Source organism: Juglans microcarpa x Juglans regia, chromosome 6D (assembly GCF_004785595.1).
Source record: "Juglans microcarpa x Juglans regia isolate MS1-56 chromosome 6D, Jm3101_v1.0, whole genome shotgun sequence".
Classification (NCBI taxonomy): Eukaryota; Viridiplantae; Streptophyta; class Magnoliopsida; order Fagales; family Juglandaceae; genus Juglans; species Juglans microcarpa x Juglans regia.
The window spans coordinates 25,960,598-25,984,387 of record NC_054604.1 but is presented as its reverse complement, the minus strand read 5'-3'; the positions used below and the strand labels follow the sequence as shown (position 1 = coordinate 25,984,387).

The following is a 23,790-nucleotide window of genomic DNA, read 5'->3' as shown; positions in this document are numbered from 1 at the left end:
TCCAAAGAAAAATTCTACTCATCACACCATACACCACACGTGATTTTTTAATTTTTAATTTCTTTCCCTTACCAAAGCATGTGTGATATATAGATGATGAGTAGAAGAACTCAATTAGTTTAGAAAGAAATAACTAGAAACATTTTTTAAAAAAATTTAAAAAATACAAATAAGTATAGTGTGTGGGATGATCAATAGCAAAACTCTATTCCAAAACCAACCCCCTCCTACTTTTTTTATTTTTTGAAAAAAAAAAAAGAATGTAGGTTATTCATTATGGAAAATGCTATTTTGTCTCAGGATTTGACTCAATTAATTGGAAAACCAGCTCTTTAAATATCTTGCAAGCTTCACAGTATTGCTAGCTAGATTTAAAGATTAATTTCCATACAATTTACAAAGGATTGAGTACTTAGCATATATTTTAAGATAGAAACACTTGAATTCTATATTTAAAATATGCTCGATCTTATCTTTTGTTTTCAAAGAGATCATCAGCAGTAGCTAGAAAAGCCTTCATTGGTTAGAATCCCCACTTGCTACTTCATTGCCCATGCAAGATTTAAAATGTATCACCCATTGCGGAAAATTCTCCACTCTTGCCTCCCGTAGAAGTCTGGGCGGTGTCTCAGTTCTAGTTAGGCCTGTGCAAGAAACAATCTAACCCGATCCGTCTGCTTGACCTGAACCAACCCGCACTGGAAAATACGAGTTTGAATGATGCACAGGTTTGACCTGTCCAACCCGCTAAATCTTAGCAACCCGCTAATGTCACTCAAAATTAACCAGTCTTTCGACTTCTACTTTTGCAAATAAAGAAGGCATGGAAAAAAACGCAGATCCACACAAACCACTGAAGATCGAAGTCGGGTGGAAGCTAGCTAAATTGGCCGAAGCTATCGGTGCCGATAGCAATTACCATGCTCGAAATCCTACCCACCGAAGAAGAGGTCGTGGCTGTGAATTTCATGTTCGAGCTTCATGAATTCAATGAAATTATTGCAGTTTCAATATTTGTGGAGCAAGAATCCCAAGATCGTTGCGTTGGTCCCTTCGACTCAAGACCTGATGATGCGATCAAGCTCTTTGGGAAGATGATCCCGGTGCCTGAGATCCCAACCAATGGGTCCATAGACTCCTCCGGAGCTCCAGCTCCGTCGTCGGTTCCTGTGGTTGACGATAATATCGATCAGGACCGTGCCTGTTCGACCAACTCTTCGCCGGAGGCCAATACGAACAGAGATGGAGAAGAGCGAGCGGCTGAGAAGGTTAGGGATACGGTTAGCTGCTTTTGACTCTGAGAGCGACCCATTATGCTAGGCATATTCATCGCATATATAAAAACAAGTGACCCAATATCGGGTCGGGTCGGGTCGGGTTGCGTTTCTGGTGCTTATACGGGTCGGGTCGAGTCGGCCCAATATGCTAAGCGGTTTGGTCGAGTTGCAGCCCTAGTTCTAGTGTGGCTAATCATCCTCTCGTATATGTTCCTTTTGTGTTTACATTAATAATGGTAATAATAATAAGAAGAAGAATAGTAAATATAGTAATTATAAATGCTAACTTGTATTAGAATATATACAAAGATATAATAATTGATCATTACTTTACTTAGTTGCGAAGCCATATATATATGTTGCCTTTGATATTAAATAACACCAATATTTGCTATAGTTCTCATTCCCCGGCCAATAGCTGAAACTTATTCATTATCCTTCCCAATATGAAACCATGCATGCATTTGCTACATGGAATTTCCTTCACCTTATACGCAAGAAACCCATATGAATTTCCTTCCCTTGACTTTCGACCCCAAAGAAAGAGGAAAAGACAACCCTACTTCCATTGTTGGCACTTGCATGACGTAAAAGTACTCCCAATTAAAAAAAGATACTATTAACGCGCGTACCCTTCTTTGATAGAGATAAGATTCAATCATTATAAATAATCCATCAATAATTATAAAACACTAAAAAAGAGGATTAAATTAATTAATTATATATATATATATATATATATATATATATATATATATATATATATAACCAACCACTCATGCATACTCGATAACCCTCCCCAAGTGGCCCCTGATCGTAAGGACCATATAAATAGCTTATTCATCATGCAATATCATATTATCCAATCCCATATTTGATATATTATTAACACCAATGATTAAAAATAAGAAAACTTTGTTTAAATAGCAATGCGTTATTTGAACTTAGGATTTTGTATCTTTTTATTTTTAGCAATAACTCTTTATTTTCCAATATATATGAAGATAAATGATATAATTTGTAATCTTAGGATGTGTAAGTTGTTCATACTCCTTTTAAAAAATGAGTGAATTTAGACTCATATGAAAAATATTTAAAGATGGATTCTAGTTTTTTTTTTTCCTAAAATAATTATACGAGACTTGTATGTCTTAAAATTATACCTAGTAATATTACTTGTACTGTGTACATGTACAAAAACTTTTGCTGCATCGTACGATCAGGATTTCTCCCGTAATTTTTCGGTGATTAGATGATCAAGACTCTTTATTCTAGAAATAAGATCTAGAGAGTAGCCAGATCATGAAACCCGTGGTGATCAACAGGAGGTTATTGCCAAAAGGATGGGCTGTCCTAAATCCGAATGGAGATGTTGGAACAAAATTTCCTAAAAATAATCAGAAATTTCCAACAATATTTATCCTCCACAGTGGCCTCTGGCCACACCATATAATATCTCAGCATTACAAGGGCATTCTCGTACATAAAATCAAGAAACTTCAGCAGCCAAAGACCTTTTCTTTTTCTGTTCTTTCTCTCCCTCTCTCTCATGTCTCTCGTCATATCGATCCTTTGTTAATTCGCATTTAATTTCTTCCGTTGTTGTTGCTGTTGTTCTGTGTGTATATAAACTTGCAGAGAACGCAAAGCTAGAGAGAGAGAGAGAGAGAGAGAGAGAGAGAGAACGTAGGAAATAGAAAACAAAAGGGAAAAAAACATGGATCGTTTACGTTGGTTTGGACGCTCGGATACGTTGTTCGTGTTCCTTGCCATCCTTCTCCCCCTATTTTTCTCCATTGCCAACTCAGCTTTCAACGTCACCACCATTCCTTTCAATCAAGGCTACCTTCCTCTCTTCGGCGACGACAACCTCGTTCGCTCTCCCGACGGCAAAGGCGTCCGCCTCCTTCTCGACCGCTTCACAGGTACATATATATATAAAACTTAATTAACATCTCATGTATCATCTCATATTCATCTATATTTTTTTTTACGTATGTATTTCTATATTTTATATTTAACAGGATATATAGCTTTTTCTTCTGATCATAAGGAAAAAAAGAAACAAAGAATCAAGTTTGTTTGTTAATTTTCCTGATCATGATCAATTAATTCCGGGTTTTTATAAATTTTTTGTTTTTTTATAGGTTCGGGCTTCATCTCCTCCAAACTATACAAACATGGGTTCTTCAGCGCGAATATCAAGTTGCCGTCCGATTACACCGCTGGCATCTGCGTTGCGTTCTATGTAGGTGATGACATCGTTAATTTAGTTGATCAGCTTCGACTTAATTTTCCTTTGGTAGATAATAGTTGTCGGAAAAGGAAAAAGTGTTCCAGATTAATTACTCTTACCCTTTGTTTGTTTGTTAAGATAACATAAAAAAAATAAAAAAGTCTTTTTATTTATTTATTTAAAATACCAGATTCTATGTGTCCAAACACATACCAACACGTAACGTTCCAAAGCCTTCTCTGGCTAGCTAGCTTTCCATTGTAAACATAAATCTTTCAAATCTTAAAAGTAATTTTTTTTTCTCTCTCTTTTGTCCAACGTCCTGCCCATGCCCTGCTCAACAGTAATCATCCGTAATGATTACAAACCACAATCGTCGTTGATTTTTCTTGATATCCTCTTCCATTAATATTATGACAGACATCGAACGGTGACGTATTCGAGAAGAGTCACGACGAGCTGGACTTCGAGTTCTTAGGGAACCTTGAAGGGAAGCCATGGAGGTTCCAGACTAACTTGTATGGAAATGGAAGCACAAACCGTGGGAGGGAGGAGCGTTACCGCCTTTGGTTCGATCCCACCAAGGAATTTCATCGCTATAGCATCCTTTGGACGGCCAAGAACATCATGTGAGTGCATATATAATTCTTTTGATTTCGTTCCCAACTTTGACTGTTCTTCCTGCTTTTGGAAGTTTTGGCAGTACTGGAGATTAGTCGTTAACTCTGTACGTACGCCTTTATATATATCATTAATTCGTTGCATAAATATTGGTTTGACATCACGAGTGGGAGACTAAAGTGTTTGGCTTTGCGTGTACGTTTGTATAGCTAGTGGACAAGTGTCGTTTCATTATTGAACATGAAAAAGATATATATCGGTTAGGCTTAATTAATATTTCCTATTCATATCAAGTCATCCTATTTATTTTTGAGTGATATTACGTGTAATTATAGAGTGTGTAAGTATTATATAGTAATTTTAAAAAAGAATAAGATTTATTGTTAAAAAAATTAATTTTTTTATATGGATATTATATTTATTCATATTTTTTAAAATGATTATATAACTCTTACACATTCACAATTGTAACTATCATTTCTCTTTATTTTTTCCTTTAACTTTGTCAAATCTTTTGCAGTTAACTAATTATGATGATCATCATCAATATTACCAATTTTTTTCGAATTTTGTTTAATATAATTTTCTTATTTGTAAGTTTGCATGAAAAATCATGCTCCCCACTTTTGTTTATATGTCAAAATTTGTTACAAATTAAATTTTATCATGTCAACAGTATAAAGGGTCTTATTATTATTTGATACCTAGTGTTAATTCGTCTCAAATCCGAGTTGGATCGAACCTGCAGCATACTGCTCGATACTTATAACATGCATGTTTGTGGGGAGTAATATTATAGATATTGCAAATATAATATATATATATATATATATATTATATAGTAAGATGAAAACAAGACGGTAGTGTAATATATAGAATTTTATGTGTGTGTATTATGCATGCTATATTCAGATCGGAAGGTGCAGTCAAAATTTGGCCGTGCAGTACTCAACATTTGGTAAACGTACACCCCCTCCCCCTTGGGAAAGAAGCAAGGAATTACAAATTAGTGCACATCTGGTCTATGTAGGCATGTGATTTTATTTAATGTATTGGGCTAGCAGCCTTGCTAATCTATATATATATATATATATATATATATATATAGCTTATATTCCTATGTAACAGTGGCAAAAAATCCACCTACCTGCCGATACTTTTTTCAAACTTTATCAATCTACGAAAACGGCCTTTAGACTTTATCAAAATTGAACTTATTTTGCAAGCTGGCATGTTCACTTCACATAACGATTCAAACATTATTAACTCTTTTTTATTTTTCCTTACCTAATACATGATTTTATAAGTAGAAAAATTGTTATTGACATTATAAATTTCAGCTTTGAATATAGAACTTGCATGTGTTTTTTGACTTTCCAAATTACATAGAACTTGTGTTGTTTGCATAAATTAACTTCGATCTAAGTGTTTTTTCGAATGATGATCAACAGATTTTACATTGATGAAGTTCCTATAAGAGAGGTTGTAAGAAATGATGCAATGGGCGGTGACTACCCATCAAAGCCAATGTCTTTGTACGCCACCATATGGGACGCTTCAAATTGGGCCACATCTGGCGGCAAATACAAAGCGAACTACAAGTATGCCCCCTTTGTAGCCGAGTTCAAAGACCTTGTCCTCGAGGGTTGCCCCACGGACCCTATCCAACAAGTCTCGGATGCTGGAGTTTGCATTGAAAAAGATATTGTTAACCTTAACAGTCAAGACTATGCCATTGTGACGCCTGAGCGTCGTCTCACCATGCGGAAGTTTCGTCAAAAGTTCATGTACTACTCTTATTGCTATGATACGTTGAGATATCCTGTGTTGCCACCAGAATGTGTTATTATTCCTTCAGAGAAGCGGCGGTTCAAAGACACCGGAAGACTTAAGTTTGGAGGAAGCCACCACCGCCAGTCGAGGCGGAGGAGTCGGGCTCCAGTCACTTCTAATTCGGAGTTTGATTTGAATATGTGATATGTTGATTTTTTTTTTTTTTTTAAAAAAAAAAAAGTTAGGGGTGTTTTTTGTGATTTTTTAATATAATTTTTTCTGTACTAAAGCAAAATATATAAATCCTTATTTGAGTGTGCTACCTTTACTTTTTTAAATTTAATAAAGGAAATATATATTTTCAAACATACATATAATTCCTAGTATTTTTTATTATTATTGTATTCTGGTTGTCTCCATATATTTTGTGCAGGAAATTAAAGCTCGTAGCTTGTGAGAACATATCCACCTGAGCTTAAGGTCGGCCGATGATCCCAATATATATGGCAATATCTAGCTAGCTAGCTTGTTCTTTCAATATTTTCTTTTATAGTTGACCAATTTCTTTTAGTGCATGATTATTTCTAGACCTATATATAAATATATATATATATATATAGTTTAATTTGTCCCTTTGGAAAAAACCAAAATCTCTTTTAATTAAGTAATTCGATTGATGTAATTGAAAAACGTTAAGTACTGGCCTACTCCAATCTCTTTTACTTATAATCACAATAATCAATTTTGGGACCAGTTTACGTCTATGATTACATCAATATAAGGATTGAACTTTCAAAATATAATAATAATAGAGAGTTAGAATGTCGTAATCATCATGCATGTATCATATTCAAGCTGATGGCAGACTAGGGATTATGATCAACGTACACCACATGATCTTCTTGATCTTTTGCATGCATGAATGGTTATAATAGAAAGTCTAGAACAAAAACGACATTAGTTTTGGGCTTATCTTTAGAGTAGTGATATCGAGCAAGACCATGTCATTAATCTATTATATTTTGAAAAGGATGCTTGCTTGCAATATCAATTTGAGCTTATCTTATATATAGATCATCATGATCAGTACTGGCGGGGAGAGTCGTAATTAATCTCTTATTTTGACAATTAAATTAGGATGCATGCATGCTAGATAGCTCTCTCATTAGTCCAATATATGCATACATACATCGTCATAGCTTATAAACTATATACTGCTTTTTGAATGAGTATCATGTTAAATACAAAATTTGATATAAATTATAAAATAATAATGTTATTTCATAAACTACAAATTTTTGTAATTAATTGATTTCAGTGTTATATATATATATTATATATAGCCTGCTAATTTATCATATTATATATCTATTTTTTTTTTCCGTCTGCAACATTTTCCCTTTCTTTAATCGCACAAATCATCATATTATAGCAGAAAGCTCGATCATCGGATGAAGTTGTAAAAAAATGCGGCGGCCAATATTATAGCAATATTCCCAATTTTAATTTCAATTCTGTTATTTGGTGTACTGATCTCTATTATTATTATTATTATTTATAAGCAAACTTTCATTCATAAGAAATTAGTACTAGCAACTTGATCAAACCAAATTGCATATATGATCCACAAAAGCTGGGACATCATGTTCCCACCACAAAGGATATCATCATTCCAAGCAAAACGTGCCAAGCCTACCCCATTGCCTTCCCTATAAACATGTTGAACGTGCATATCTGTAAAATGTATCATCAGGTTTTTAGCATCCTTTATCATATTACCATTTGAGGAAAAAGACTCTTAGAGTAGCTTGTAATTCCTGCACCAATAATAAACAATATGTCTCTACCACCAGTCTTGGTATCCCAAGTGGAATACAAAGTTGTAAGCCTCTCAACAGAGCTAACAATTCGATAGTAGCAGGTTCATCAACAACATCTTCAACTTTGGTCGCCGCCATGACTACTTTACCATCTTCATCTCTTAAAACCACATCTACACCAGCTTTCCTCACATCATCAAACACTGCACCATCTACATTTAGTTTTAAGAAACCTGGTGAAGGTGGTTGCCATTTACAAATTTGTTCTCTCTCAATAGCACTAGAAGTCATCAGCTATATAAAAGTTCCATGAAGAGATAGAGCATGATTAACAGCTGTCATATGTTCAATCATAGTTTTCTCCATTATCATCTTATTGCGTCTGAACCATAAACTCCTTCCAATCAGGAAAAATAAAGTAAAATCCACCTCATTTCCTCTTTCCACAACAAACCTAACAGCTTCCAAGAAAGTTAACTGTTGTTGAATTTGATGCACTAAAGGAAGAAGTTGCTGCCATAACAGTCTAACATGAGAGCAAACTACAAGAGCATGTGCCACATCCTCCCCACTCGCCTGACAGAAACATCATACATTAGCCACATCAATTTTTTTATGTTTCAAATTATTCAGAGTTGGCAGAATATTTTTACAAGCTTGCTATGCGAAGATTTTTATTATTTAGCTCTGGAACATTCTTAGAAAAAACCATAGCAGTCTTTGTTTTATTAACCATTTGACCTGAGGCTAACTCGTACTGTTCTAGCAAATTCTGAATGTGAGAAGTTGTTTGAAGATCAGCTTTATAGAAAATAAGCCTATCATCCGCAAAGAGAAGATAATTTACACTAGGAGCCCTTCTACAAACTTTTATGCCTTTCACTACATTTCTCCTCTCAGCATCTTTTAGCAAAGCAATTAGCCCCTCAATACAAAAGAGGAATAGGTAAGGGGGTAAAGGATCCGTCTGCCTAATGCCTCTAGTAGGAACAATATGCCCCAGAGACTCACCATTCACTAAGATGGAAAAAGAGACTGTTTTTACACATTCCATAACCAGATTTATAAAAGAAACTGCAAACCCCAACTTCAACATAATTCTTTCTAAAAACAACCAATCCACTCTATCATATGTTTTACTCATATCCAATTTGAGAGGCATATAACCTTTTCGATCAATTCTTTTGTGCCTCAGATAATTTACTAGCTCATGTGCAACCAACACATTATCAGTAATTAGTCGAGCCCCCACAAAAGCACACTATGACTCAGATATAACATTAGGCAGCAAACTTTTCACTGTATTAACAATCACTTTTGACACTAGCTTATACACAATGTTACAAAGACTTATGGATCGGAAATCAAAAACCAACTCACATGCCTTCTTTTTCGGAATTAAGCTAATTAAAGTATGATTGAGATCTTTAGGAATCATTCCTTAATTAAAAGTATGCAGCACAACTTGAGTCACTGAAGTTCCAACAATATGTCAATATTTATAGGAAAAGAGTGGAGACATACCGTCAGGTCAGGAGCCTTTGTGGGATGCATTTGTCGAAGTGTCATCTTTACCTCCTCTCCTACATAAGGTTTAGTGAGCTGCTGGTTCATATCTGCTATGATTTTCCTATCCACACAATCTAAAACTCCATGCTGACCACTCTTCCCCGATGTTGAAAAAAGTTGCTGGAAAAATCCAACAATTAGATCATTCTTCTAATTTCCTTCTAGCCATTCACCTTGATCATTTTTTAGGCATTTAATCTAGTTCCTCTTCCTTCGAATATTAGCATGAGAGTGAAAAAATCGAGTGTTTTGATTCCCTTAATGTAACCACTGCACTCTAGATCGCTGTCTCCACATCACTTCCTCCTGTTCAAGCCACATTTGCATATCCTCTCTAGCTTTAGACAATCCCACTAGATCAGGTTGCTCAGCAGCTTTAGCTTGCATATTCACAAGAGTTTGCCTTGCTGCATCAATCTTTTTTTTTTACATGACCAAAAGACGTCTTGTTCCATAAAGCCAATTGAGCACCACAACCTTTAATAAGCCTCATTACCCCTCTATATTATTACTTCCATTCCCATATCCAGCAGTCCAAATATTCTCAATAATGTCAGCACATTTTTTCTCCCTTTCCCACATTGCTTCAAATCTGAACTGTTTCTTTTTTCTTCCTCCAACAAAAGAGCCCTCAATTCAAACCAAATAGGTAAATGGTTAGAATGTGCAGCCACACCATGCTTCACCACCACTTGAGGAAACAAACCAAAGAAACTGTTATTACCCAAATAATAATCCAGTCTTTCGCTAATTGCTCCATCTACATCCATCCCAATCGACCAAGTATACTTAGGTCCATGAAAACCTAAGTCACGCAAAGAACAATCCATCAACATTTCCCTACATAGGTAATTAATAGTACTACATGATACGATCATATCATGTATGTTAAAAATACGACCAATTCCATTTTCAAATCCCAATAAAATATTAATTCATTCCCATGACCCTTTCCACATAACTTAACGTCCTATACAAAATGAGAGCTATAAGCTGTTGGTGATCTGCATGAATTTCTTCGAATTAACTCATACGTTGTTGTAAGAAAGTACAACAGAAAATACCTCAAGCACAGCTTACTAAGTTGCTCCACAAATTTATCCAATTTAGCAAACCTCAAACATCTCCTCTTAATGACCAAGTTTAGTACGTAGTATAGACTAGAGTAACACTCAACACATCCACAGTCTAAATATTATTTCAAGAGAGAACAAAAAAAAGAAAGAGCTTTGTCTTTCAGATGATCCAAAATAAGCAACTGAGGGGGGCTATATATAGCCCACCCCCATGGCTGGCCTTAAAGGCCAGCCTTCATTTTGTCATTTAAATGGCAGTAACATATGGCTTTAAGCCATGCGTTACAAGCAAATAACACATGACTTAAAGCTATGCGTTACAATATAAGAGAGGTGAGGGTCAGCCCACGTGGGTGCCCCTCCATCTAACAGTTGTCAAAGGCAAATGATGAATAAATATTGTTCAAAAGCAATTAATTCAAAGAACACATGAGAAATACATACGACTTGCCTTAATTTTTTTTGTGCAGTTTGACCAGACTAAACAGGAAAAATGAAAGAATACAAAATTAGATAAAAAAATCTCATCGGAAACATTGATCGATGATCAGTACTAGTACTCTGCTGTGACGATTTTGAATTTGTGATAGTCCTGAAACCGTCACTAAAAATAATTTTCTGTGATGGTTTCAGGAAACCGTCACTAAAGGTAGATGAAAAATGGTTATATGTTCGAACTATAATAATATTTCTTTCGAACGTCACTCAGACGATGTCGCTTTGGAATGATTACATTCGAACGTATAAATTATTACGTTCGAACGGTTCATGTACATTCAAACATTAAGTCCATGAACGAGTAAGTTGTTCGTCCAAACGTTCGAACGATAGTCATTAACGTTTGAACGTGAAATGTTTTAAAATTAAAAATGGAATTTCAAAAGATTGATAATTGAAATACAAAAACACTAGATATATTAAATAATATTGATAGAAAAATATATATATTAAAATATAAATACAAAATATGATAAAAGTGCAAAACAGTAAGAATGAGTTGTTTACAAATGTACGAAACTCCTTAGTCAATATGTTGACCTTTTCGTTTAGGATATCTAAATGATGGCCAACATCGGTGACACTTTGTTGTACGTGCACAATCTTTCGGTCGATGTGCACAGTAATATCTAAAACCATCGCATCAATCCAAGCAGAGTGTGCATCCCCTACAAATTTACCCACCGATTGCTGACTAGTACTCTCACTATGGGAGCAACACCGACCCCAGACTAGGTCAGAGAAATAAAATCTGGTGTAGGTCCAAGCTCACGCCGAGCACGCCCCATTCCTTATCTAATCCTCCGACGATGTTAGGTCATGTCTAGGGGGTTCATCCAAGGTTTTGAATTTTGTTTCATATCGACAAGTATAATCGAAATATACCGTACTAGCTGGGTAGTCAGTACAAAGAAGGATATAGTTTCGTACCGGTCAAAATTTCAACCATATCGGCCTGTACCGACAGATATTTCAGATTTCAGCCATTACTTTTTTTTTCATTTATTCAAACTGCAAACTCATTTTTGGACCCCCAATTCAGACCAGACTATTTATAATTTTTATATATAATTTATTCATATATAGACTATTCCAAAACGATATCCAAAACGGTACCGGTACCAAAATATATTGTTTCAATGCCTCGACCGAAATAGTCACCGAAACGATATTCAAAACATTTGGTTCATCTGCTCAGTCAACCACTCATTCGCTTGGGGTGACACTCTTCGGTCTAGTAATAGCCGAGTAATAATCACCCCATATGGGAGGTTGTTAGTAGAGTTGATGCTCATCTCGTAATGGATCCTCTCAAATATCCTTAATGGCAAGTCGATGGGCTCTCTACGTGCCACTCGTATGAGGAACTGTGCGCGAATCCGACTAAATATGGCCTTATGTGCCATAGGATCCACGTTTGTAGATGTAACATGCGGAAAATAGTAGCAGCAACATTTGGGAGAACGTGTTCTTCTTATTGAACGGTGTGCTGTATCTCCCAGTGAGGATGAAAAAATCCTCATCCCAGTCGTCATCCTTAGGATGATCAGTCCCCTCGCCCTCCAACCGGTCCACATCTCTGGCCATAGACTCGACTGGGCCAGTAGATGATGCAGATGTTCCTACATCTGGTGCATCCTCATCCTGAGCATCCATTGTAGTCGATGCCTCAGATACACGATGGACCCTGAGTAGCTCGACGATTACATATGTTGAAACCTCGAACTAAACACCCCGTACAATTACGATGTGAGATAATGCATCTTAAGGAATGGATGACATCTCCATGTAAAACTCTCAGACCATGGAGGGGTATATCCTCCTCCTTAGTGCGTAAATGTTGGTCCAACCTCTGAAAATAAATACGAACCTTAGACTCTTCTCCGTCTATGTAAACTCGTTGAACTCGTTGATATGCACTTCGCATTCGGCCATAACAATTCTACAGCCTATCCGAGAAATGTTCTGGGTTCCTTCCCTCCCTCATTTCCTAATTGTCAGAGAATAAGTCATATTTTGTAAAAAAAAGAAGAAAAATTAATATGCATATATATAAAGGGGAACAAATTAAATATTTTTTTGAAATACGTTCGAACGTAAAAGGATAACATCCGAACGTATAGGTAATCACGTTCGAAAGTTAGGAGTCAAAAGAACCACAAAATGTTATATTCGAACGTTTCATGTAAGTACGTTCGAACATATTTAACTTAGCGTTCGAACCTACGCAGGTATACATTCGAATGTTAAGACTAAAATGTTCCACGAGACCTTACATTCGAACGTTTTATGTATACATTTCGAATGTAAACATAAACGTTCAAACTATAAAAATATTACGTTCGAACATTAGGGATTCAAACGGCCAGGAAAATGTTACATTCGAACGTTTTAGTGTATAAACTTCAAACGTAATAGTACATTTGAACGTAGACTAAGATACATTTGGAGTAAAAATGATCGTTCAAACGTTGACTATGGGAAGTTCGGACGTTTAAACCCAGAAATGGCTGATTCGACTCAGCCATTTTCGATTTTCTAAAACAAGACATTAATCTTTTAATGACCACCGTAAAAATGAAGTATACACACAGTGTTGATTATCTATTGTGGTCATTTGGCCATTAGTAATTCATAGTAGCCGAAAAATCAATAATGAACTCCGATCACTCAAATAAGTTTTGGTTCATATCGAAACCTCCTATATTCATTAAAAAAACACAATAAAAGGGAGAGAGATAGACACTAACCTCTTATGTGACGGTTGTGTTGGCGATTGATGGTGGCATGTGACGATTTCGATAGCAGAGTGAGATGATTTGAATTTTGAATGTGGGTTGAAATGCCATGAGATGTTTGGACACACAACATATATACACTTAACGTGCAAATGTTACAACTAATACATTCGAACGCTATGTTATTTCCCGCACCATTCGAGCGTGTATTGAAAACGTTCGAACGTAAAAGGAATGAATTTTTTTATATATATTCTATTTATATGTAAATATTACATAAGTATATTTTTCCAAATATAGATCAACAAAGAAATACTATATGAAGTTAGTATATATTGTAATATAGTAATATAATATATATATATTATATATTTATATTATTTTAATATAATAATATATCATAATACAATATATGGTAATATTGTATTAGATTATAATTTTATTAGATATATCTAATAGCCATTGGCTATTGATATTATTTATTCATTTATTTATTTTATTGTTGTTATGATATCTATTGTTTTTATGAAATATTATTTTGCTTATAGTGTTGGTTATCGAGATTTATATTATTTAAGATGTATAGATTATAATACAAGACTTGAATTAAAAGTAATGAGGGATAATATAAAAGATCTTAAGAGAAAATAACAATTAATGAAATAAGATTATACATTAATGATGACTAAATATCATATATTTCAAAGTAAACAAGCGGCATTAGAGGAATGAGAAAATCATTGCGAATTTTTACGAAAAGAAATTAAAAATATAAGATACAATTTGAGTATCTTTCCTTTATAAAAATAAAAAATAAAAAAATTCACTGATACAAATTTTTAACAAAGATGACTTATAGAAAAAGAAAATGAAGTATATTGAGAAGTTTGTATTGGTAAGCCATGAAAAATCAGTTGGTCAGCTCATTTATGCTGAATAGCTTTAAGGGTGATCCCGGTTGTGTTTCCTCAAGATCTTAATCTACTTATTTCTCTTTAAATATAGGAAATCTTTGCTTTAAAAATATGTCTCAATGAATTCTTTATTTAAATCCGATGAATCTACCACTAGTATTCCCATAGAGCCTGATAACATCAACTAAGAGGATTATAGTATAATAGATATAGAAAGAAATTTACAGGATTGGACAATTCATAATGTTCTGAAAAATCAAATATACAAACAATCAAATTTTTCTTCTAAATTTTCATTTCTTACTAATTATACTATTAAAATAGTAGAAAAAACTATTAGTTTAAATAATGATTATGAATAATTACAATTATTAACAAAAGAAGCAATTAAACATCATAAAGAACAAAAATAATGTTTCATATATATTGGATTAATACAAGTGACAATAAAACCACTCATCAGAAGTGTATTAAATGCCTCAGTATTACTCTGTCTAAGAGACGAGAGACACTATAATTTTTATGATTCATTACTTAGTATGGTAGAATCTAGCCTGTTTCAAGGCCTAGTTTATTTTAATTGTTATTCTAATTATTCTCTGTCATTATTTGATACTAATATCCTACATGCTTTAACATTAAATATTAAAACAAACGGTTATCATATGATGAAAGGATCACATCATTTAACTGTAGTATATAGGATCCATTATAAACTGATACTTTAACAACATTAGAGCCACAAGCTCTTATTAGCAGTCTAAAAGGATATACATTATTATTACAATCTAGTACACTAAATTCTAGTATACAAGTTCCTAAATAGATTAATTAGAATCGAATTATTCTCCCTAATGAATGACAATTAGAAAATATCACTCTATTATCTAAAATAGAAAACAATTCTAAAGATGATCCAGAATACATAGATTAAAAAACGGATGGAACCGTCCGAATTGCTTTTCAACCTTTTAGAAGATCGCCTTCACTTCATTCTTTTTCAGCACCATTTAGTTATCATACAACCAGATATGTTCTTACGTCATTTCTCAAAATATATCTCAAAACTTTGACACCAGATCCCAGAATCTGGACACTCAGATCTGGGGAGTTATTCCTGAAAATATTATTAACACACCAATATATACTGTTAATCATCCTAGTATAGCATCTACCTCTCATCCTGAACAAGTAAAAGAACCTTCTTCTCCAATATATACACAAATAGTTGGATATGATGTCTAAATATACAACCTTAATAAAGAAAAATTTAAGATTAATAAAAAATATCTCAAACAATATTATATAAAAAAATAAAATAATAATAAAAGATTCATATTCTTCTCAACCTTTACAAAATTAGAACGAGATTACATCCAAGAAAAATATTATGAGTACTTAAAAAGTATACAAATTAATATACATTTCTTTACATGGTTTGAAATCTATAAATCAAACCAATTATCAACAATAAACATGATTACTAATCATGGATTAAGGAATAAAGTAATCAAATTGTTTATAAAAAATACCCCATTTTGAAGCCATTAAGTATAATCAAAGAAGTACTCAAATATTAGTTTCACCAATAAAAAAAAATATAATACTATAACAGAAAGTAAAAACACTGATAGTTAATCCAACAAAAAAATTATATCAATTTATATCTAAACACCATGATAAAAAAAATTAGAGAGAATTGAAATCCAACTATTTTTTATTAATCTTACCATTGAAAAAGCAAAAAAAAAAACCTCTTTATTTGTTTCCTATGAAATCTCATCTAATCTAAAAACAATAAAAAATGATTTATTAGAACAAATCTATAATAAATTAGAAAAATTAAGCATTATTAATTTCGCATTTACTTCAAAACAACCTCATATTAATGTATTAAGTAAGACAGACTCGCCAGTCTTATCCGATTCTGAAATTAATAATATTAAAAATCAATTTAAAAATTTAGATTTACAAATAAATAAGATTAGAGGAGATCATGTTAATAGTTTTTCGTTTAGGGCTTGTAAACATCATATTTCTATTACTCATAATTAGTATCCGAAACCAACTAGTCCACCAGATATACAATTCGAAAAAAGATAACATATAGTAAGATTTACTTTTTCACCAGATGTATTATATGAATGGAATAAAAATGAATTATCTGAGTATGAAATATTAAATCATTTCCAAGAAATGATTATGGTTACTAATGTTTATAAAAGTAATAGAAAAACTTATCATCAAGTGGCTAAAATTATTGTTACAGGTTAAAAGGCTAGTGGGATAATTCTCTTTCACATGAACAAAGAATAAAAATTTAACTCAATGTAAACATGATGAAAATATGCAAATCATTAAAATAGAAGATGGTCAACCAATGGAAGATGCTATTAATACTTTAATATTTGTATTAACCAAGCATTTTGTTGGTGATCCTATTCAATTTAAAGAAAAAACTAGTAATTTGTTAATTAATTTAAGATGTCATCAATTATCTAATTTTCGTTGGTATAAATATGTATTTTAACTAAAGTTATGATAAAAAAATGACTGTTAACAACTATACTGGAATGAAAAGTTCATAACCAGACTTCAATATTGCGTCGCCTCAAATGTACGAAAATCATTAATAAAACCAAACGGTACTAATGATTTTGTTAATTTCACATATGGTGATATAATAATTATTATTAATAAAACTGGTTTAATTATGTGTAATGATCTAATATTAAAAAAGCAAATGAATAAAGAAAAGAAGTTTGTTAAGAAAGAATTAAATGCCTTTTGTAAACAGCTTAGTTATACTCCATTATTGGCTCCTTCAGGAAGACGCAAAAAGTGAAAAATAATTTATAAGAATTATTTTAACAAAAAATGAAAATATAAAAGATCATATAAAAGGACAAAAGATAAAAATATATATATATAATAAACCAATAAAAAATACAAAAAAGTATAATAAAAAGAAAAACAGATTGTTTATTATAGATGTGAAAAAATTGGACATTACAAGTCAAATTTAAGGTCAAATAACAGATTAATGAACTAGATATACCTGAATCATTAAAAAAATTATTAAATATCTTTATAATACATTCTAGTGAAGGAAATGAAAGTTTTTCAAAAGAAAAAATTTATCAATTAAAAGAGTCAAGTTTTTCATAGCAATTTTCTGATAGTGAATCAGAAGAAGATGAGGTATATGTTTGTAATTGCCTAGATAAGAATAATTATATTTATAATAAAACCATTAATGTACTCTCAAAACATAAAGATATTAAATTAGAATTAATTGATAAAATTAATGATTCACAAGAAAGAAAAGATTATTTGGTAAAACTAAAAGATACTTTTACTAATCAAATCATTTCAGTAACCACCTCAGCACCTTATGATTTTTCAGAAATAGCAAGTAGATTTAAAACAGAAAAATAAAAAAATTACATTACAAGATTTACAACAAGAAATTAATGAAATAAAACAAGAAATTAAAAATTTGAAAGCATATAATCTTAGATTAGAGGTTTCAAATGAACAATTACTATAATAAATTATATTATTCAAAATAGATAAAAACATAAATCTCCTGATAAAGAACACGAGGAATGTTCAACAATAATTATTAAAGATGAAACAGATAATTTTATTAATATACTTGATAGGATAAATTTTCAGAAATGATATACTGAAGTAATAGTATCTATTAATCAAGAATTTTCTTTTACTACAATTGCCTTAATAGATGCATGAGCAGATTTAAATTGTATACAAGAGGGATTAATTTCTTCTAAATATTTTGAAAAAATAAAAAGACATTATCCCAAGCTAATGCAACAAAATTAAACATAAATTATAAATTATCTAATACACATATTTGTAATAATAGAATTTGCTTTAAAACAACATTTATTTTAGTAAAAAAATATTAACAACAAAGTAATATTGAAAAATTCATTTCTTACCTTACGTTACCATTTTCCCTGTAACGGAAGAATGAATTTCTACTAAACTACTTGGACAAAAAATTCAATTTAAATTTTTATTTCCTTCTATATCAAAAGAAATTAACTCCCTAAAGGAAGTTTCATTAACCAAATAAATTAGTATTTTAACAAAAAATAAGATTAAAAGAAAAGAAAAACAGATAAATTTCTTAAAACAAGAATTAAAATATAAAAGAATTGAAGAATAATTAAAAGATCATTTATTAATTCAAAAAATTAATAATTTTAAAATTATAATTGAAAAAGAAGTATACTCTAACTTGCCTATTGCTTTTTGGAATAGAAAACAAATTATAATTGAATTACCTTATGAAAAAGAATTTTCTGAAAAGAATATTCCTACTAAAGCTAGACTAATTCAAATGAACAATGAATTATTATAATTCTGTAAAAAAAATTAATAATTTATTAACAAAATTATTAATTAGGAAAAACAAGTCACCATGGAGTTGTGCTGCCTTTTACGTTAAAAAACGGGCAGACTTAGAAAAATGAGTTTCTCAGTCAGTTATCTGCTATAAACCATTAAATAAAGTATGGCAATGGATTAGATATCTAATTCCCAATAAGAAAGATTTACTATCTCGTCTTTATAATACTACAGTACTTTCAAAATTTGACATGAAAATTAGATTTTGGCAAATTTAAATTGTTAAAAAATATCAATATAAAACAACATTCACAGTCTCATTTGGACGTTATGAAAGGAATGTTATGTCATTTGGATAAAAAAATACTCCTAATAAATTCCAAAATATTATGAATGAAATATTTTCTCCTTTCACTCAATTTTTATTAGTTTATATAGATGATATATTAATATTTTTCTCATCTATTGAACAACATTGGAAACATTTAAATACTTTTGTTCAAATTATTAAATAAAATGGATTAATTGTTTCATCACCAAAAATAAAATTATTTCAAAATAAAATTCAATTCCTTGGACAAGATATCTATCAATGAATTATTACACCAATTAGTAGAGTAATAGAATTTGCTAATAAATTTCCTGATAAAATAAAAGATAAGCAACAATTACAAAGATTTATGGGAAGTCTATATTATGTTGCAAATTTTCATCAATCTCTCATGTCATTATGTAAACTATTATTCAAAAGATTAAAAAAGAATCCACCCCATGAATAGAAAAGCATACAAATATTATAAAACAAATTAAGTCCCACTTTAAGAAATTAACATGCTTAGGACTCTCATTACCACATACTTGTAAAATTGTTGAAACAGATGCCTCTGATCTTGGTTATGGAGGAATTATGAAACAAAAATTATCAACTAATTTGGAACAGATTATTCAAATCCATTCAAGATGTTAGAATCCTGCCCAAAAGAATTACAATAGTATTAAAAAATAAATTTTAGCTATTATATTATGTATTTATAAATTTTAAGATGATTTGTTGAATTAAAAGTTTTTACTTATAATATATTGTAAATCAACTAATGAAGTTTTGATTAAAGATGTGAAAAACTTGGCTACTAAACAAATATTTGCTAGATGGCAAGCTATATTAAGTATTTTTTATTTTGATATTGAATATATTAAAAGAGAATCTAATTCTCTTGCTGATTTTCTATTCCAAGAATTCTTACAGGGAAAATCATGTCATTCTCGAAGTCAAGAATAAAGTCTAAATCTTCTTGTGTTAGGCCACCATCTTCTCTCTATCATTTACCTTGTCCTTCTGTAACTTCAAAACCATACACGGTATTGGGGATATTACCACAAATTATTAGGTCATCATATTAAAAGAGAATCTAATTCTCTTGCTGATTTTCTATCCCAAGAATTCTTACAGGGAAAATCATGTCATCCTCGAAGTCAAGAATAAAGTCTAAATCTTCTTGTGCTAGGCCACCATCTTCTCTCTATTATTTACCTTGTCCTTCTGTAACTTCAAAACCATACACGGTATTAGGGATATTACTACAAATTATTAGGTCATCTTACAATCCATTCTCACCATTAACTTCTCCAAAATTACCAACATACTCTAAAGCTATTTATCCTTCTTTCTCTACCCCTTTTCAAATTATTAATCTTTTACTATTATCTCAGTCTTTTACATCCTCTATTATTATTAAAACTCACTAGCATCCAGTCTTCCCCATTGAATCTGAAATCCAACACATGTCTGATCCGTAAAAATTATTTGACGCATTTCTTTTGCCAGATTGACATTATGTCCCACAAAATATTAAGAAAACTCAATATTTTTATGAATTCATATTGGTGGACACAGATTTAATTATTCTCTCCATCTACATCTCCAATTATTATCTTTCATAAAGTGACCATTAAACAAGTTCTCACCTTGGAACAATGAGAAAAAAATCTCTATTTAACAAGAAAGTTTTCTCATCCTTATATGATTATTACGATTATCAGCAGGTATGAAAAAAAAATGTTTCTAAAACAAAATAAAAATTTGCATCATTCCTTGTTCCTCCATTTCGACAAATTACTAGAGATCAGGACACTCTCGCGATGGAATTTACTATGGTGGGATTATTATGGACCTGAACCTCTTCTCCTTCATCTCCCTCTGCAAGAAAGTTTTCAGACTTTTTCTTCACAAAATATTTATCCACTCTCATTAAAGTATTCTCTACCACTTCTTCATTTCTTGCTCAAAACAAAATTAAATTAGATTATGAAGTGAAAATACGTCATCAAACCTCATCACTCTCTCAAAAACATTATATCTTTAGCCCGCAGAGTCTCTGTCAAATGGTGGGAAAATACAATTACGATCATGTTTTCAAAATGTTTTCAAAAATTACCAAAGCTTTGAAAGTTCTAGTCCAGTGGAGTATATTTCAGGCTAAATTAGCATCCATTACCAGCAAAAATGACTTGAAAGAATTAGTTGAGGCAATGTCACATGTCTCAGACATCGATGATGAAGAAGACGCATAACATCAAGTCAGATTATCTCCATTACAACAACTCATATTATCACCAGCTCAACATGCCTCTCCTTCTCAACAGGCCTCTCCTTCTCAGGACAACTCATCCTACCATTACCTCTGATGGATTATCAAGACCATTTAATCTGGAACTAGCAGATTATGACTGTCAGATTATGGGATTCCAAAAGATTACTACTTTCTCAATTATTCAACATGACAAACTAAAGCTATCAGAAGTTGTTTGTCTTCATTCTGTATTATCTCCTCAAAGAATGAAGACAAACAACTTCGTTCATTATCAGATTATTGTGTACTATTCAAAGTCAAGACAGAAGTTACTATTCAAGGTCAAGATTATTATCTATTAAAAGATAAACTACTTTGTATATCTATTGAACTACACTTATTGTTAGTTGACCTAGGAAGATAAAATGTCAGACATGTATTATTAAGAGTTACTGTTTTATTATCTATGAAAGGAGCCTGTAAAGAAGAGGGAGGCATTCAAATACTTTCATTTAAAGTCAATCCTTCTATTCTCTCATCCTTCTCATTTTCTAAAACCTATCTTTTGTAAACCTTCCTTCATGTCTTTTGCTTCCAATCCTTCTAAGAATTAATTTCTTTGTAAGTATTATGTTTTCTATATTTTATATTAATTCATGCATATGGTCGATTATACTACCTATACTAGTTGCTCTCATGCATATGGCTAGTTATACCGCCTATTGTTATTATTGTTAAGCTATTATTAATATATATTACCTTATATATCTAATATATATTACCTAGCAACTATATAGATTATTATAATATGCTATATAGTTTACTAGACTAACTATATAGCTTACTATACTAACTATATAGATTACTATATAATAATTACAAAGGCGTATTAGAATAATTTTGTTTTTTATGATGATCAATAGCCTTTTTTGTTAAGAGTTGTAATGATTCATAGTCATTATTTAAACTAATAGTTTCTACTGTTTTAATTGTATAATTTGTAAGGAATGATAATTTAGAAGAAAAAGTAGAGATTTTGTATATTTGAATTTTTGGAACATCAGGAATTGTCCAGTCTTGTAGATTTCTTTCTATATCTAATGTACTGTAGTTTTCTTGATTAATATTATCAGATTCTATAGGGATGCTAGTGGTAGATTCATTAGGTTTGAATAAAGAATTCATTGAGACAGATTTTCAACAAAAATTTCCTATTTCCAAAGAGAAATAAGTAGATTAAGAACTTGAGGGAACACCACCGGAACCACCCTTAGAGCCTTCTGGTTTGAATGGGCTGACCATCGGTTTTTCTTGGCTTACCAACACAAGCTTCCCAATATACATTATTCTCTTTAGTTATGGGTTATCTTTGTAAAATTTGTATCAGTGATTCCTTACTCTTTTTTCTTCTTTTTTTTTTTTTTTTTTTTTTTTTTTTTTTTTTATAAAGCAAGTATCTTCGAATGGTTTCTTATACTATTAATTTCGTTTCTTAGGAAAGTGCAGTCAGCTTCATAGTATTCTATCGCAGATTGTCTACTTTGATATACATGATATTTAGACATTATTAATGTATAATTTTGTCTCATTAATTGTTGTTGTCTTTTAAGATCTTTTATATTATCCATCAAGATTTGTAATTCCATTATTAAATTATATTCTGTGCATTTTAACTCATACAAATCGCGAAAGACAGTACTATGAGCATAATAGAAATCCATTGAATTGAAAATAGCAAGAAAAATAAGATATAACAATAGCAATAAAATAGCAATAACAATACTAAATAGCAATAACAATACTATCACCAATGGCTCTGATACTAAAGGCGTATATCCCAGGTAGAATAATATGATATTAATTTAGAATAATATAATATTATAATGACAGGTTACTATATACTATATATACTATATAGTAGATTAACATATACTATATACTATATATATACTATATACTAGATTGCTATATATACTATATATACTATATAGTAGATTACCATATACTATATACTATATATATACCATATACTAGATTACTATATATACTATATATATACTAGATTACTAACTAACTATCTCAGGTTACTATATATACTAACTATATAGATTACTATACTAACTATATAGATTATTATATACTATATAATTTACTATATAGTAACTATATAAATTACTGTACTATATAATCATGGAAGTGCTACTATATACATTACTATACTATATAATTAATAATCTATATTAATAGCAATAAAATAAGCAATAAAATAAAATAGTAATAACAATACTATCACCAATGGCTCTGATACCAAAGGCGTGTCC

The 23,790-nt window shown here is 31.3% G+C and overlaps 1 protein-coding gene across 1 annotated transcript; it reads left to right on the top strand.

Annotated features, from left to right (window-relative positions):
* The first annotated feature begins 2,768 nt into the window (after window positions 1-2,768).
* Window positions 2,769-6,120, top strand: LOC121235283 (probable xyloglucan endotransglucosylase/hydrolase protein 30). Its single transcript, XM_041131606.1, has 4 exons — window positions 2,769-3,202; window positions 3,425-3,525; window positions 3,934-4,142; window positions 5,586-6,120. Exons 1-4 carry the CDS (start codon window positions 2,995-2,997, stop codon window positions 6,109-6,111), a joined length of 1,044 nt encoding a protein of 347 aa, XP_040987540.1. The 5' UTR covers window positions 2,769-2,994; the 3' UTR covers window positions 6,112-6,120.
* Window positions 6,121-23,790: the final 17,670 nt, after the last annotated feature.

Excerpts from the sequence above, each read along its gene's own strand:
- LOC121235283 (XM_041131606.1), top strand. The coding sequence starts at position 2,995 with ATGGATCGTTTACGTTGGTTTGGACGCTCGGATACGTTGTTCGTGTTC. Across the intron at positions 3,203-3,424 it reads CCTTCTCGACCGCTTCACAG|GTTCGGGCTTCATCTCCTCC; the intron begins GTACATATATAT and ends GTTTTTTTATAG. Across the intron at positions 4,143-5,585 it reads TGGACGGCCAAGAACATCAT|ATTTTACATTGATGAAGTTC; the intron begins GTGAGTGCATAT and ends GATGATCAACAG.